The sequence below is a fragment of the Chelmon rostratus genome, chromosome 23 (genome assembly GCF_017976325.1).
Source record: "Chelmon rostratus isolate fCheRos1 chromosome 23, fCheRos1.pri, whole genome shotgun sequence".
Classification (NCBI taxonomy): Eukaryota; Metazoa; Chordata; class Actinopteri; order Chaetodontiformes; family Chaetodontidae; genus Chelmon; species Chelmon rostratus.
Window position 1 is genome coordinate 13,515,621 of NC_055680.1, and position 16,027 is coordinate 13,531,647.

The following is a 16,027-nucleotide window of genomic DNA, read 5'->3' on the forward strand; positions in this document are numbered from 1 at the left end:
CATGTAAACACGGAGACTGACCAATTAAACACATTTCACTGCCTTAAAAAGGAACTAAGGGCATCACTCTTTTACAATGCAACACAAACAATGACAAACGCTTAGAGAGACTTTGTGTAACTAATGATGCACATGTGCTGCTAAAATACAAAGCATTTTGTTACCAGCTGCGTTTTTACCTGTTCACTTCTCTTTTGCTGACTGCTTGAATTATGTCGGGCTTTTTGTGAACGCTCCTGAGCTGCTCTGGTAATCCTGCAGGAGCTGAAACAGAAAAGATGAAACAGCGAGAATGTGAAAGCGCGAATCGGTCTTAACTCAGTGTGCCTATTACATTTGAGAACAGTGAGACCAAGTCAGGTATGGTTGTGTCCTCGTGTCAGAACGACACACTCAAAGGCCTACTGTTTGCTGTCTTTCTTACAAGCATCACTTCTCACAACACATTACTGCATTTCAACGAAAATATGTATTTTGTAAATGTTTTATGTGAATAAATGAAACTATTTTTATCCAAAGTTAAACTGACTCAGTGTATTCATAAGTTCAAAACGGTGTTAATGCTGTGTGAAAGGACTTGAGTCTTAATCTGGGTGCACCAACTGACAAACAACATTTTAAGTATTTCTGTAGCTCATTACCATTGAACCAATCCTTGAATTGCTTTACATGTGACCGGTTAAGTTATTTTTAATCTTGGTTTCACATAAAGTTGAAGAGATTTCAACATTTCTGCCTTCATTTAATTCTATTTTATCTAATTATCTCTTTGATTAGTAACAACAGCCTCCATAAGGCTATGAATAATTCTTTTACAACATAACCACAGAAGAGTGCCTCAAAATCAAGTAATAAGCACTGACTGCCACCATGTTTTGCTCCACTGAATGACCCAGAAACAAAAGGAGAGCTGCAATATATTCTTATTACAGACAGTGCCTCCTATTTCTGCAAACTGAGCATTTGGTGACGGGGTTTATTTACCTTGTGGGTGAAAACAGAGACGGATATGGTGGTTTGCTGTGGTCTGACAGTCAGTGGGATGTCCCCCTGCAGTGTGAACTGTATCACATTTTGTCCCAGCAGCAAAAGCACAGGTGTTGCTAATAACATTTGAGAATTTCTCAGTTTATGCAGCAATTAATTATATTACTGGTTACACCAGTGGAAAGTTTCACTCCACATTTCTCACAGTTGACATGTTAGCAAACTTTTTACACATCCAGCAGACGCAGAACAACATCACATGGATGTTATTTCGATCTCTGTTATAGTCTCCTGAGGAAAAAGGTCTCCTTAGCAGCCAAATGCTCCACTATGTTGCCAAGCTAGCTAACTCTGCTAGTAGAAATCATACTTTTTACATGTGGCTAGCTAAGACTTTAGCGCTGATGATAGCATAACATTCTAGTCTCTAGCATGCTTTTCTGAAGATGAAGACAAACTTTACCAATGTAATGACACTTACCAATGTTTTGAGGACATTTCTGGGTTCACAAAATGTTCTTTTGCCCAGCTTGAACGACCAATATTGTCTTTTAACAGCTTTCAGGAGCTGCTACTGTTTCCTTAACAAAACAAAGATGGCGGCCGGACGCGACGTCTTTTTGCTCCTTTTGTAGCCCAACGGTCGAAGATAAGGGGGCAGAAAACGACGCCATCCAGGGTCTCTTTTGAGCTGTTATTTGTTCTACTGAGTTAATATGTTGTGCTGCTATTTTTATTGAAGCGATTTAAAATGCTATTAAAAAAGTACAATAACAAAAACTGTATGAACAACTGAAGGATTTTATATAAATAAGAATACTTACATCATAGATTATACAGAGAAATAAGTAAATCAATAAACAAGATGAAAGATTTGAATTAGTTTTATAATAGCATAACATCAAAACAGTTTGGATTATGTAAATAATAAAAAAAACTTTCAGATGTATTGCTTGGGATTTATTTTTTTTAATGCACAAAAGCTTGATGCTATAATCTATAATCTAAAATAAAATAAAATAAAACTTTATTAATCCCACACTGGGGAAATTAAAATTTTATAGCAAGCAAGTATAAAAAGAGAGGAAGATCAAAGGATACAGAATAAAAAAAAATAAATCAACCATATGTATGAACATTATTTACAAGATTATAAGAATAGTGTCATTTTGTGTATTAAATTCAAAAGCAAGATCACAGTTGCTTCAGTTTTATCTGGCTCGAGAAAGCAGTGAACATATGGACATTTAAACAATAAGTGGAGCAAGTGTTGTTTGTTTACTGCAAAATGAGCAGTCTGGGAAAATGTCAGCGTTAGAAAGTACTTACAGATGCCTCATTAAAAAGAACACTACCTGTTTCCCTTATAAAAAAGTGTAGGTCTCCCTCCTCCCTGGCCACAGAAAATGGGCGTCCTCACATTCAGTAATCCCGCCCACGCCTGAAGGAGGAAGAAGGAGACTTCTGCTTACCTGTCAGTTGTAGTCATTGCTAAATTCATGTAATTTGGCTACTTGTGAGGCAGACCCCTGTCCTGACAGGAGGGAGTATCTTGAGCTGTTTGTAGTGTTTTTTAAGCATGGACAGTGAGGGGAGAAAAGTGGTGGTCTGTGACAATGGGACAGGGGTAAGTCAAATGGTCCAAAATGTCTATATTGTACCATACAGTTGCTTGAGAGCCTGTTAGCAGCACTGGCAGCACTACTGCCTTTATTCTTTACCAGTAGATATTAGCTTGTAGTCAAAGTGATATCTTCAGTTTTGAATGCAAACCAGGTGTGCTGTGTTGTATTCTGAAGCGGCTTTTCTAAGATGCTAAAGTTTGCTTCTGGATCATGTAGTGGATAACATCTGAAGGGAGTGAATCTGTGTGCATACTGCAGCCTGATTCCACATCTGTCCGGACTTGTCACCCTGCCTCTAGCGTGCACACACAGCCATAAATGGCTGTGGCGCATTGAACTGAGCGACAATTGGATGAAAAGCAGGAAGGCAGATTTGAGGAACTGAAGCATTTCTGTGTCGTGTGTTGCAAATGTTGACATCCAGGCATTGCATTTAGGACAAATGATGAGTTGTGAACCGTACCTGCAGTCAGATGCCAGCTGCATCTTATTTTTGCTCCTGCTTGGAATGCATTGCATCGCTGCAGGCTAAGGAATGTGTCTATGGTCACAAAGGCATGTTGAGACACTACAGTATGAGGCGTAGTCATGACAGGCAGGGAGGCAGATAGTCTGTAGTGAATTGTAGGCCAAAAGCAATGAAACAATAGCTTGTGTTTAATTTCCCAAATGGCTGCCAAATGAATTATTCCACACACTTTTAAAAATGTGATGAAATTGCAGTCGCTGATAAATAATCTGGTAAATGCATCATGATAATACATTCTGGGACATTTTCCTGGATTAGTGCCAGATTAAACTCAGTGGAACTGATGGAAATTATCCATACAAAAGGCTTAGCATGGGTGTACAATTAAATGTGCAGCGTCGATTCAAGGATTTACAAACAAGTTTTGGGTTTCACTGAACACACGAATAATGACAACTTAATTCACACACACACACACACACACACGAAGATCATGTTTTATCCTCACATCTGTCCACAGTTTGTCAAGTGTGGCTTTGCCGGATCCAACTTCCCTGAGCACATCTTCCCCGCCATGGTGGGTCGACCAATCATACGATCTACCACCAAAGTGGGCAACATCGAGATAAAGGTGAGGTTACTTTAAAATGAAAAGGCAGCCATTCTCGTTGCTCTTTTGCTGAATGTAGCAGCTGACACTTCAGCAGAATTAAACATTTCAATTCTCATGCCTTGTTTTGCATATTTTCCCACGCGATCTGATGTGGTTTGGTCTTATTTTGAGAATAATGTTTGTCACCACTTACTGTTACTTCCTACACCACTGTCTCCATGTACTTTGACAAAGTCCTTGTAAAGTAAGATAATCTCCATCAATATTCTGATGTCAGATTGGTGTCTGGTTTCAATTTGTAGTTTTATTGACCAATCACATTTGAGCAGACTTTGGTTGCATGCAGGTAAACAGTCCATGCGGAGAGCAAAAGAGGTGGAACTCACTGGCCGAAATGCAAACCCATTGGCTATATCTTCTGATGACAATTTAGCTTTTTATTAGCTTTTTTAAAACTGATCTGCATCCATCTGCAGATATCTGTTTCTAGAGATTAGTCTGGATCAAAAACAAGTTGCTAATCAGACCGCAAACAATGAAAAAGGAAGTCTTGGCTCTGATATCTGCTGGCTACGCTGGAAGCCTGAATTGGTCGTTGCCTTCAGAGGTCAAATCGTCATCAGATGATTTGGCCTTTGAGGGCAACGAGATTGCTCATACGGTAACATTGAAGTATACATTCCTCAAGCTATGGTCTTGTAAAAAGTGCTGTTGTTTCTGTCAAAAGTAAGGTAACATATTGGTAACTGCACTTAAATGACACATCCTCATTGTTTTGTCTTCATTTCTTCATTATAATTCTTTCTTTATTGTATCTATTAGTAACTGAACAAAGCAAATCAATAAAATCAATAAAAGAGACAAACTAGAGAAAGGTAATGCTTGAAAACATTTCCAGTCCTGATCCTGTATCACACAAAGACGACCTGACAGACAGATCAGCTCTTATCACTGTAAAGTCTGCCTCTGCCGGGGCTGAACTCCTGCTCTCCTCCACCAGGACCTGATGGTGGGCGATGAGGCCAGCGAGTGTCGCTCCATGCTGGAGGTGTCCTACCCCATGGAGAACGGTATGGTGCGCTGCTGGGAGGACATGCTCCACCTGTGGGACTACACCTTTAGTCCCGAGCGCCTGGACATCAACCCGTCAGAATGCAAGGTAGAACGCAGCTGGGTAGATGTTGGACTGCATGCTTTTATACCTTTTTACCAGATGTTGTTTTTGTAATTTGTTGAGTTCAAGTGAGACAAGACAAGACAACCTTTAAACTTAGAGCTCAGTAACAACTACTGTAACATTACATGAAGTAAAAAAAATTCATAAAAACTCATGTATGAAAGGCGCAATACAAATAAAGTTTATTGCTATTATTATAAAAGGCAAAAAGGGTCCTATTTGCAGTTGCATAGCTTTGTCCTTTCTTCTTGTAATCTACAAGAATTAAAAGACTTTCCATACCACACCAGGCATTGCAAAAAACACTGAACATTGTAAGCTTTTAAAGCATTTGCTCAGTTTGTATTAAATTTTTACTTCTTCAAGATCCTGCTGACTGAGCCGCCCATGAACCCCACCAAGAACCGGGAGAAGATCGCAGAGGTCATGTTTGAGAAGTACCAGTTCCACGGCATTTACGTGGCAATCCAGGCTGTGCTCACTCTCTATGCTCAAGGTAAGACATCAGAAGCCTGAGGTGGATTAACATGTAGTGGATTAAATCCTCCAACTTCTCTTTTCAGCCTGATGATGGATTAGCTGATTACTGGAAATGTTTCATGAAACAGTTTTGGGAATCGACCCTGTCTGCAGGTTTGCTGACCGGTGTGGTCGTCGACTCTGGGGATGGCGTCACCCACATCTGTCCGGTGTATGAGGGCTTTTCTTTACCCCACCTCACACGCAGGCTGGACATCGCAGGACGTGACATCACTCGCTACCTCATTAAGGTGAGCAGGGAGATGCAACTGGTCAGAGTAGAATTTGACAAAAAAATGAACCCTACATCTATAAACAAGTACCTTCCCACCACCAGCTCCTGCTTCTCCGCGGCTACGCCTTCAACCACACGGCCGACTTTGAGACGGTGCGCATGTTGAAGGAGAAGCTCTGCTATGTGGGATACAACATCGAGCAGGAGCAGCGCCTCGCCACAGAGACCACATACCTGGTGGAGTCGTTCGTGGTACGCTGAAGAATGATTCCAAAGATGCAACAATCACATTTAAAAAAAAATGCAAATTGGTTATGTAATTCATATATAAATGCATTACATAATACCTCATTCTGCTGACACTGCGTGGATGCACAGGCCACACAGTTTAATTAAATAGCATCTGGATGAAATAACAGACTATTTTGCACCAAATATGGCTCTAAAATTAATTATGTTCCGATTTTTCTCAACTGTTTCCCCTCTCTGGTGCAGCTCCCTGATGGCCGGCAGGTGAAGGTGGGTGGAGAGAGGTTCGGGGCTCCTGAAGCTCTCTTCCAGCCTCATCTCATCAACGTTGAGGGAGCAGGAGTGGCTGAGCTGCTGTTTAACACCATCCAGGCTGCAGACATTGACCTCAGGTCTCCTCGCTGCTGTCTTTACTGATGTGCTACGGCTAGTGTATTAACGTTAAAGTCACAATGGGAGACAAACAAAGCATGTAAATGTCCCCTCTACCATCTGTTGTTCTGTGCAGGGCAGACTTCTATAAGCACATTGTCCTGTCAGGAGGGAGCACTATGTACCCCGGCCTTCCATCCAGACTGGAAAGAGAGATCAAGCAGCTCTACCTGGAGAGGGTGCTGGACGGGGACACTGAGAAACTATCAGTAAGAATTCGCAATGCTTCTGCTTTACTGGAGAGAGAAGCAGTGGGGTTTAAATCGTTGATAATCTGCATTTTAAAACACAGGATGTTAGATATGGTGTTATACAACCTCTGATACTCTATAACACCTTTGCACCAAAGCCATGATTCATTAAGGTAACAGCAACATAATCTATAGCATAATCTGGAGGTGATTTGTTAACATCCTAATCCTAATCCTTACCCTCACCCTCATAGGAATATTATAGGAATATTATGGGAATAGTGCAGGCAGCAGTATGTCTCTATGATCCTCTTCCACAACTGCACTCTACTTGTCACTTTGATCATGAAGGTGACTTTACTCTATAAAGTATATAGGCTACAATATAGTATACACTTGAGTATTTATAGTGTATATCATAGTGAATACAAGCCTCAATGTTAACATGCAACCTGCATTTTTTATTAGATAAATGTTACATAGCATACTGTATCGACATTCACTATTCAATCCAGAGCTTTCAACCATATCACACAGGCTTCATCAGTTGATGGAGTTCGCTCAGTTCTCTTAGATGTGTTGATGTTCATTCTGAGCACTTTTAGGATTTTACTTTCATGCTGCCTTAAAAGTTAATCTTGAGAGTTAATTCTTGACCTTGGAAGCAGGAGCTGATCAGACGTTCTCAGCTCAAGGTGCACTTACTCCTGCATTCTGGAGCTTTCGATCATATAACACAGTCACTAAGATCTTCTTTTGGCAAAAACAAACTGGCAGTAAGGTCTGTTGTCGCACTGTTTGGTTTCATTATATCAAAAACGAAACTGTTGAAATTAAGGAAATGTTGATAACAATCACCAAGGAGCCATTTCTCCATAAATGTTAGTTCTTTTTTGTAATAACCAGAAAAGACTACATGTGCACTATAATATAGTGAATTATTACAATTTCTACGTTTTCATTATTGAAAATCCAAACCTAACATGATGCTGTCATATTTCTTGCAAAAAGTTTCAGTGGGTAGCATTTTTTTACAGTAATGAGAACATATTTTGTTAATATGATTATTGAGATGGTTATTTGAAGAGCAGCAGACAGAGACAGAGCACAAAGGCATTAAAGAGGTAATGTGCAGTATGTGCGTACATGTGGCGCCCTGTGTTTTAACAACCTCTCCGGTCTTCTGTCTTCACCTGTGTAGAAGTTTAAGATCCGCATTGAGGACCCTCCCAGGCGTAAACACATGGTGTTCCTGGGCGGCGCGGTGCTGGCCAACATCATGAAAGACAAGGATTCCTTCTGGCTGAGCCGGGCAGAGTACGAGGAAAAAGGCCTGGGAGTGCTGCAAAAACTGGGGGGTGGAGTCAGATAAAAATGAAACATCACCCAAATATTTCAATTTTTATATCAACTTCTCGCCTCTCATAGGCTTGAAAGGTTGGAAAATCGTGCTCCTTCATTCCCACTAGTGCTGGAACAGTTGCGAAAAAAACAGTTTTGATAGTCGATTCATTGTCTTTCATCAACATTCTCTTGTTTCTGCTTCTCAGATGTGAAGATATGCTGCTTTTCTCTGTTTATATCATTGCAAAGTGAACATTATGTTTGGGTTTTGGACAAAACAAGCAGTTTGAAACTGTGAAACTTTGAAACTTTCTGACATTTTAAAGATTAAAGAGTCTCAGGTATCCATCCGGGTTTATTTTGCATTATTTTACCATAAAAAATAAATATATTTGGGACGCACTGAACAGATACAGTATATGGATACCTGAAACTTTTGTAGACACACTGTGGCCACTAAATCAGTAATTTTACGTTGTTGTATTTCTGTCATTTAAATTGGGTCTCCATCCAGCCCCATGCAAGGCTCATAAGTGAAATTTATTATTCAAATGCATGAGGATGATAACAGTGTTATTCAGACATTAGAAACCACAAACCTTGAATAAACAACAACTATTCTCAAGGCAGGAGTAAAATGGTGCAGGTATTTGCTGCCCCCTAGTGGTTGAGTTTGCTTAAGACATCACATGACAACATCCACAATCCCACCACAGCACAAATCCAGATGTAACAACAGTGTGACCAGATATTGCAATTTCTTTATTGCGATACTGAGTTACCTGACAAAATACAGTCATGTGTTTTTACACTGAAAAGAAATAGTGAGCGCTCACAATGAACACATGCTTCACGCACACACACGCACGCACACGCACACCACATCCGCAGAACCTTCACGTTAAATGAAAAAGCATGCAATAATGTTCAAAGCACATCATAGTTCTCAAAACGAACCTCCTCAGCTGATTAGAAACTCCAGATATGTTGAAAATCCATACTTAGGTTTGATATCTACCCAACAAATTGAACAATTAAAAGTTAGTTTTTAAATACACAACATGATAACTGATAATGACACTGAGTCGAACAGTCCGTTGATCGTGATGACTTGCAGCAGGCGCCACCAGAAGCTGGTGGCTTTTACATTTACATTCTACCAGTCACCGGGAGGTCCTGGTTTATTGGTCAGACTGTCCTCTCAGTCCAGGTTGTGACGCAGAGTTATTTTACAGTACGGCCAAGAGAAACAGTAGAACTGAAAAGCGGCGAGCTGAAACGTGAAATGAATGCAGTTGTGAAGGGATTAAAGTCTGACACGCACAAAGATTTTAATACATTCGCAAGTCATTCAGTAAATCTGTTGCAGGTTGCCTCGGTGTGTCGACGCGAGAGAGCTGATGCTTTTCTATCACTTCCCTCCTACTCGCTCATTACTCCACCTGCCAAAAACACTTAATAGAATACGCGAGCAAGGAGCAGAGTCTGCTTTTTCTCAAAAAAGCAAAAATAAAACCGTCTCTGTGGGTGACTCTAAAAATAAACAGCTGATTTTAAAGCTTCTCTCGAGCTTGTACACCTGATTTCTTTCAAAGCAAACACCTGTTGTGTAACATAATGGCCTCTCTTTATCTGTTTTGTCACTTTGGTATTGAGGTTTGGTCTTGGCTATAACACATCTCACCTTTTTGTCACACTGTATTCCAGAGGGAACAGACAGGCTTTGCTTCCCCACACCCTTTAACAACACGGCTCCATCCAAAGATCTGCAGACTTTTACACATAAAAGTGAAGTAATAAAACATCCAAGTGTCTTTTAGATTTTGCCCAGAACTATACTGAAAGGGTTACATCACCACGGTGGACAATTTGCCTTCTCGTGTGTGTACAGGAAGTGATGTTTGTTTCCAGGCAACAGTAGTCTCACAGAATTTGTCTTTGGATTTGAGCCTCCTCACGTGTTAATGATGTAATCCCTTCATGGTATAAGTCTGGGCTCATGTTTCAAATAACAACCAAATCCATTAATTACACATTTTCCATGTCACAAATAGCACACTCCTTTACACCAGCAGCCACACTGAGTGGTACATAGTACAACTTTTGGCAACAGTCCCTATGTTGGTCCTGCTCTCTGCATGCTGGTCCATTTAGGGAAGAGTTTACCGTTTAAGGTCTGCTCCTAGTCTGGAGAAGGGCTGTAGTTTTTGACAACAAGTCCTGACCCACGACGAGACACAACACACCGCCGGAGAGAAAGAGACAGAACAAGAGAGAGAAAGAGAGAGAAAGCGAGAGCAACCATCCATCTCCTCCTCCTCCCTCCTTCCTCCTTCCTCCATTCCTCCCACTCACTCCTCACACACCGACTCGCTCAGGTCCACGGCGCCACCTCTGGTGAGCCGCCGCATCTTGCTGAAGTCGTGGTCGGTCCTCAGGTAGGAGAGCGAGGGGCCTCCCTCGCTGTGGCTGGCCAGGTCCTGGGGCTGGGCCTGAGGCGGCAGGGCCCTCATCTCGCCGCCGCTGCGCCAGTACAGGGTGTATTGCTGTGGGTCGGACACTCCGAAGGTGGCGGCGCACAGCTGCGCCAGGGCCTGGCTGGTCTCCCCGGCTCTCCACTGCAACGTCCGCACGGCGCTCCGCTCCCCGTCCTGGAACAGTATCCGAACGCACCTCTGGAGGGGGGAGGAGGAGAGATAGAGAGGAAAAAAAAAAAGAGTGAATATATACTGTATTCATGCAAAACAGAGGTCAAGAGGCTTATGGAGTGAGGGCAGAAGAGGGGGAGGAGAGAGATGGAGCCAGAGGAGGAGTGAGAGCTGTGCAAACACACTGGCTGATAATCCACTACAACAAATGAGCCAAAATGATGTTTATAAAAGAGATTCTCTCTGAAACAAAGCTTGTGCTTCCCACACACACAACCAGCAGGTCCAAGAGCTTTACACCAAAATCATCTTCGTAAAACTGCTCTTTTTTTTCCTGCTTCTGTTTCAGCCTCGTTGACAAACTCCCAGCGTGAATCCACCAGAGACCGTCGGCGTCCAAACTGATCAAATATAATCCATTAAGCTCGCTCTACCTCGGTGCTCTGCTGAAGTTTCCCCTCTGCACTTTAATCCAAACAGAAACTTTCTGACATTTTCAAAAGAACAAAGAGCGATCAAACACACAACTAACGAGTCTGTCTCAACAATTGCCACTCTTCAAACACTTACCATCAATTGTGCTGTACCTGAGCTATTATATAATGTCAGATTCAACCACCTCCAGACGCCCTCACAACTCCCTTTAAAACACACACACAGTGAAAACATACTGAACATAATCCTTTTACCAAACATCCAATCTCGAGAAACCAGTGAGAATCCCCGTCTCTGCCACACGCACACACACACACACACACACACACACACACACAAACACACACACAACACATCCTACCTGTACACACAGCTACCCCCCCAACACACACAGATGCAGAAGTGGCCAAATATGCTCTAAACCAAGAAAAAAAAAACACACCCCAGCAATTCCAATCAACAGGTCAGCCATCATCAAAACTTACAGAGTCACTGAGCTCCTCGCTGTCCGTGTGCATATTGTGTTTGCCTGCTTCGATGGGTAGATGCAGCTCAATAAATTTCATGTTATCTGACCGCCCACTTCTTCATAGCACTTGGCTCACTGATCCCCGCCTGTGTCAGTGGAAAATCTGGCTGCCGGGTGAGTTAGATCGGCTATTTGAAGCCAGGAGAGGCACCACGTGACGAGACAGAAACGTTGTGGATGACAATGCCTTTTTTCCATGGCATCTGGTGGACCGTTACGCCAATCTGAGGCCGGCAGAGTGCTAACAGGAGAGTGTAGGTAAAAGTCAGTGTGTGTGTGTGTGCCGTTAGTGCATGCCCCCGTCGTAAGCCGGCGGCCCCAGATCAGAGGATTACTTCTAAAAATGCCTAAAAACTAATCCCCTCAAATGAATTTGAAACGTGTTTGCACGCAAAGGAGGGAAATCCAGGTGTGTCGTCCGACTTTTGCCTGATGACCTACTGTTCCACTGAAAATCATCACCTTTTGCGCGACCTGTAGAAAATTTGAGTACTGTCTTCAACTTGCCAAACAGCTGCATGCAGCAGCAATACCTGAGATGAATCAAATATGGATTGCTGTCGCCCGCTCTACCCCACCTGCCAGTCACAGATGTAGGATAATCTGATGTTGCTCAGCCACTCGCCATCAGTGTAATTAATGTAAAGTCTGAGCTCTTTGGATGGATTATCGCATTGTTTTGTTGTCATTTGCCTTTTGTTGCATTTGAAAAACACAAAAACGGGTTCGAGATTGATTGGTTGAAATGTGGAAACAGTTCGGTGATCAGGACTCATCATTTCAGGCAGGTCGTCAGTGGTAAGCACACTTTTTCACACATTCATGGACCACATTTCACAGATTACACTGAATTGTGAACTGCGAAATACTAGAAAGTAAACGTCCTGCATTCAAAACCTCACTGCAGTATTATGTAAGTATTATCACCAATGTTCCCTATCAGTGTTTGAGGATTAATATTCCTGCTGCATTAATGTGTATGCTGTATTTTACTGCTGCAGATGTTTAAGGTCTCATTTGAACTACTTTATACACTGTTGGCTGGTTTAATCCACAGCGATGCATCATATTCTATAAGATCTTCATATGTTTGTGGTGTCGCTGTCCTGTGAGAACCACATATCTCCAAAAAGTCAACCTTTCCTGAGCTTAGAAAAACAGCCCTTTATCAGCTTTGTGACGATGCTTTTTCCAGCTCATCCAAGAGGCTTTTCATAGAGTTTATTTAGCCGAGGGAGTAGTGGTTTATCAGAAAAAATCGAAATCACTGAATTTGGAGATACATGGTTTTCACTGGACAAGAAGGGCATGGAAAATTGTACTTTGAAAAGTAACTGGTACTTAAAGCTGTAGTGGAGCTGAACTTTATGGTATTTTGTCATTGCCCTCCGTCAAACTCCACCCAAAGTGGGAAACGACGACCCCAGGACCCCAATAGCTGTTGCTAGGGTAACAATTAATGAGGATCCCAATAAGCGACAACTTAGAGCACATACTCTGACACATTTCACGACACGTGCAACATCTGGAAAGAAAAGAGTAAGGACCCCTGCTGTCAAACACACTACATTACCGGTTGTTGTATTTTTCAGCCTCTGATCTGTGGCTTCCAGCTTCACTTCGCGTGTCACTTTCTCCTCTGCAAATGCTCTCATAAGCATCGAGTTGTCCAAAATATTCAGTAAATTTCATGTCTTCACACAAATTAAAAAAATACATATTGTATTTTCACTGAGCAGTCCTAACATAAAAAGGGTCAGTTTCTTAAATTCAATTTTGCCATTTTGTCACTCACAGGGTACAGATTAGATTTGTTTTTGTTGATTTGTTTCACTGCATAATAAGTAGGAGTTCCTATTGTCTGCGCATCAATCAGTATTTCACACAGGGCAGCAATGTGTGACAGCTATAAAGTAGATCAGTGTACAAACCCACACATACTGTAACACTATCGGCGCTTCTGTGTTGTACAACTACTATCAAAACATCTGGTTCCCACCTGGTTCTGCTGGTTCTCCTTTTGTCTCTGGGCCTCCCGGCTCCGTCTGCAGCTCCACTCCTTCAGCGCCTCTTGGGCCTCGGGTGTCAGGCAGCCTGAGAACGGCTGCTCCCTGTCCATGCTCTGGATCAGACACAGGCTGGCATACACACTGGTCAGGTAGTACCCACCTGGAGCCAAAAAACCAAACCAACTAGAATTACCACCTCGCGGTTGAATGCCACTGCCAACCAGTCAAGTTAGAGTTTACATCGACCTTTGACCTTTGGATATATGATGTCATCACTTCATCATTTTATCCTACGAGACGTGCGTGTGAAATTTTGCCATAATTAGCATATTGAGTCTTGAGTTATTCAGATGTGTTTTGTGAGGTCACAGTGACCTTGACCTTTGACCTTTGACCACCAAATTCTAATCAGTTCATCCTTGAGTCCAGTGGACAAAAGTAATTCATAGCTAGAGCTGAAATATTTTTATATATATTATTTTGTCGATGTAGAGACAATTAATTATCATATTAACTATTTCTATAATAATGGTGAGTATTTGCTGGTTTTTGTTGCATTCTATGAAAAAAAGTCTAATTCGAATATGTTAAGTTTTCTGGCTGTTGACAAACAAGCTATTTAAATAGATGTCACGTTTGGTTTTACACAATTGGGTATTTGTCTATTTTCTAACACTTATATCAAATGATTAATTAATGTAAAGAAAACAATTGGGGGATGATGAGAATAAGCATCAGTTGCAGCCCTAATTGCGTCACTGACAAGTAACTGGTAGTTTAACTTATTATAATGCTTTAATTATGATGCATTGTGACCAAACAGCCTGCCATACAAGCAGAGGTGTCTTGACATTACTTTAGGCCCAGGGGCTGTGGGTGTTTTGGAGGCTACAGCAGGAGAAGGGGGCTGCCTGCTCCACCTCTATTCACTCCCCTGAAACTCTTCAGCACTCAGCTACAGCTAAACTGAAAGGCTAGCCAACAATGCTGAAAACCCATGCACAATGCTACGGCAAGCCAATTTGTTATTTGACAATTTATAATTTTTAATATATATATTTAAACATTTTTTAAGCTCATGTTTCATGACGCCCCCTGGTCCTCTGGTTGGAGGCTCAGGGTTGGGAGTTAAGCTGCGGTAAACCCGTTCATTGCTGTGCTGATATGGTAACTCTTCTTTTCCATAGACAGACAATATGATCTGTTATTGGTTTAACAAATTAAAACACATTTGGGATGTTTGGTCAAAGTAAAAGCACAGCACATCTCCTGAACAGGCAACTTTTTGGAGCTACAGGTAGCATTTTGGAGTTTTTGGCCGTACCCTCTCCTCCGAGCCAGGACGGCTCCAGCAGCTCCATCATGTACTCCACCTCTATCAGGATGTGAGGCCTGTTACACTCCACAATCACGTAAGACAACGACGGCAGGAAGTCATCCCAGCTCACTTCCTGCCCTGGAAAGAAAGCAAAAATTTTAATTTAAATGAAATAAAAATGTTTGACGCAGGTCGCTGATGATTTGAATTGAATTATTAAGAAATCGTAGCAATATATGGAGAAGAAATGAGAAAAACAGTTGTCTTTTTCGACACAAATCTGTGTTTCACTCTTAGTTCAAACTGAAAGAAAAGCTGTGAAACAATCCCAACACCAACTGTGTTACCTTAGACTTTGCAAATGTCAGCTCAGTGAAAATATGAATTCCAAAATTATACCCAATATTCAACTGTACCGACGTGAGATTGCACTAATTTCCTACCAGCAGCATCAGCAGCAGGTCGTGATGAAAAGCAGACAGGTCGTGCTACAGCTCATGCAGATGCTGAATGTCTGAAGTGTAGAGCTTTTGAAAGTGACAAGACACTTGCCTTTACAAAGATTGTTGACCTTCAATCCTTTTACAGGAAAGCTTTCAAGCAGCAAATGCAGTGTGTTTAAAAATGTTACAGCAAATACTTCCAGATTTCTGTATTTAAGCTGACAATCCATCTCTGTGAAAGCAGAAACTTGAAATCTGTGTATGTTTCACATAAGGACGGCTTCTAATAAAGTTGTTTTGTTCTGTGATGTGTTTGCTCTCACCATGTAAGGACCCCATGGCCTTGTGGACGCACTTGCACACCTGCAGCAGCAGCAGCACCTTGTCGATGGGCGAGTGCGTCCTCTGCATCATGACCAGCTTCTGCTTCACCCTCTCCACCTCGCGGCTGTCAGGGACGCCCGTCCGCACGCCGAGACGCTCCATGGCGGCATCCCCCTTCAGTTGGAGCAGGTTTTGGGTGAGGCGCTGGCTGGAGCCGTCCTGGTTGTGCAGCTCAACCAGAGCCTTTGCAAGGTGGGACCTCAGAGGCCTGAGCACACAGGAGAACATGGCCCTCTCCAGCGCCAAGTCTGAGGACAGAGGGGGGAGTTTATTGTTTAGGAAGACTGAAACTTTTTTTTACAGACAGAATTGCTGTGTTTTGTTTATTTTTTGCAAGTACAGAACTGTGTCTACATATCTAGATGGACTGGCAAGAGGCCCAGGAAGGTATGCTGAACATTGCAATGGAATCATTAGGGT

General features: G+C 42.1%; 2 protein-coding genes across 2 annotated transcripts in view; one reads left to right on the plus strand and one right to left on the minus strand.

Moving 5' to 3' along the window:
• The first annotated feature begins 2,442 nt into the window (after positions 1-2,442).
• On the plus strand, positions 2,443-8,187 carry zgc:101810 (uncharacterized protein LOC493612 homolog). The gene is made up of 9 exons (XM_041964713.1): positions 2,443-2,614; positions 3,602-3,712; positions 4,695-4,853; positions 5,238-5,367; positions 5,505-5,641; positions 5,728-5,877; positions 6,121-6,266; positions 6,383-6,515; positions 7,699-8,187. The coding sequence occupies exons 1-9, from the start codon at positions 2,567-2,569 to the stop codon at positions 7,867-7,869; spliced, it is 1,185 nt and encodes a 394-aa protein (XP_041820647.1). The 5' UTR covers positions 2,443-2,566; the 3' UTR covers positions 7,870-8,187.
• Positions 8,188-10,192: 2,005 nt separating this feature from the next.
• Positions 10,193-16,027, minus strand: part of si:ch211-168d1.3 (ras and Rab interactor 2) — a 30,721-nt gene continuing 24,886 nt past the window's right edge. Inside the window, exons 9-12 of the mRNA XM_041965507.1 lie at positions 15,547-15,855; positions 14,787-14,918; positions 13,453-13,622; positions 10,193-10,516 (exon numbers count right to left, since the gene is read on the minus strand). Coding sequence (XP_041821441.1) covers positions 10,193-10,516; positions 13,453-13,622; positions 14,787-14,918; positions 15,547-15,855 — 935 coding nt within the window. The remainder of the gene's footprint in view (positions 10,517-13,452; positions 13,623-14,786; positions 14,919-15,546; positions 15,856-16,027) is intronic.

Bases quoted from the DNA above. Each gene is read 5' to 3' on its own strand.
- zgc:101810 (XM_041964713.1), top strand. From the start codon at position 2,567: ATGGACAGTGAGGGGAGAAAAGTGGTGGTCTGTGACAATGGGACAGGG. The intron at 2,615-3,601 runs GTAAGTCAAATG...ATCTGTCCACAG, and splicing joins TCTGTGACAATGGGACAGGG to TTTGTCAAGTGTGGCTTTGC. The intron at 5,878-6,120 runs GTACGCTGAAGA...TCTCTGGTGCAG, and splicing joins ACCTGGTGGAGTCGTTCGTG to CTCCCTGATGGCCGGCAGGT.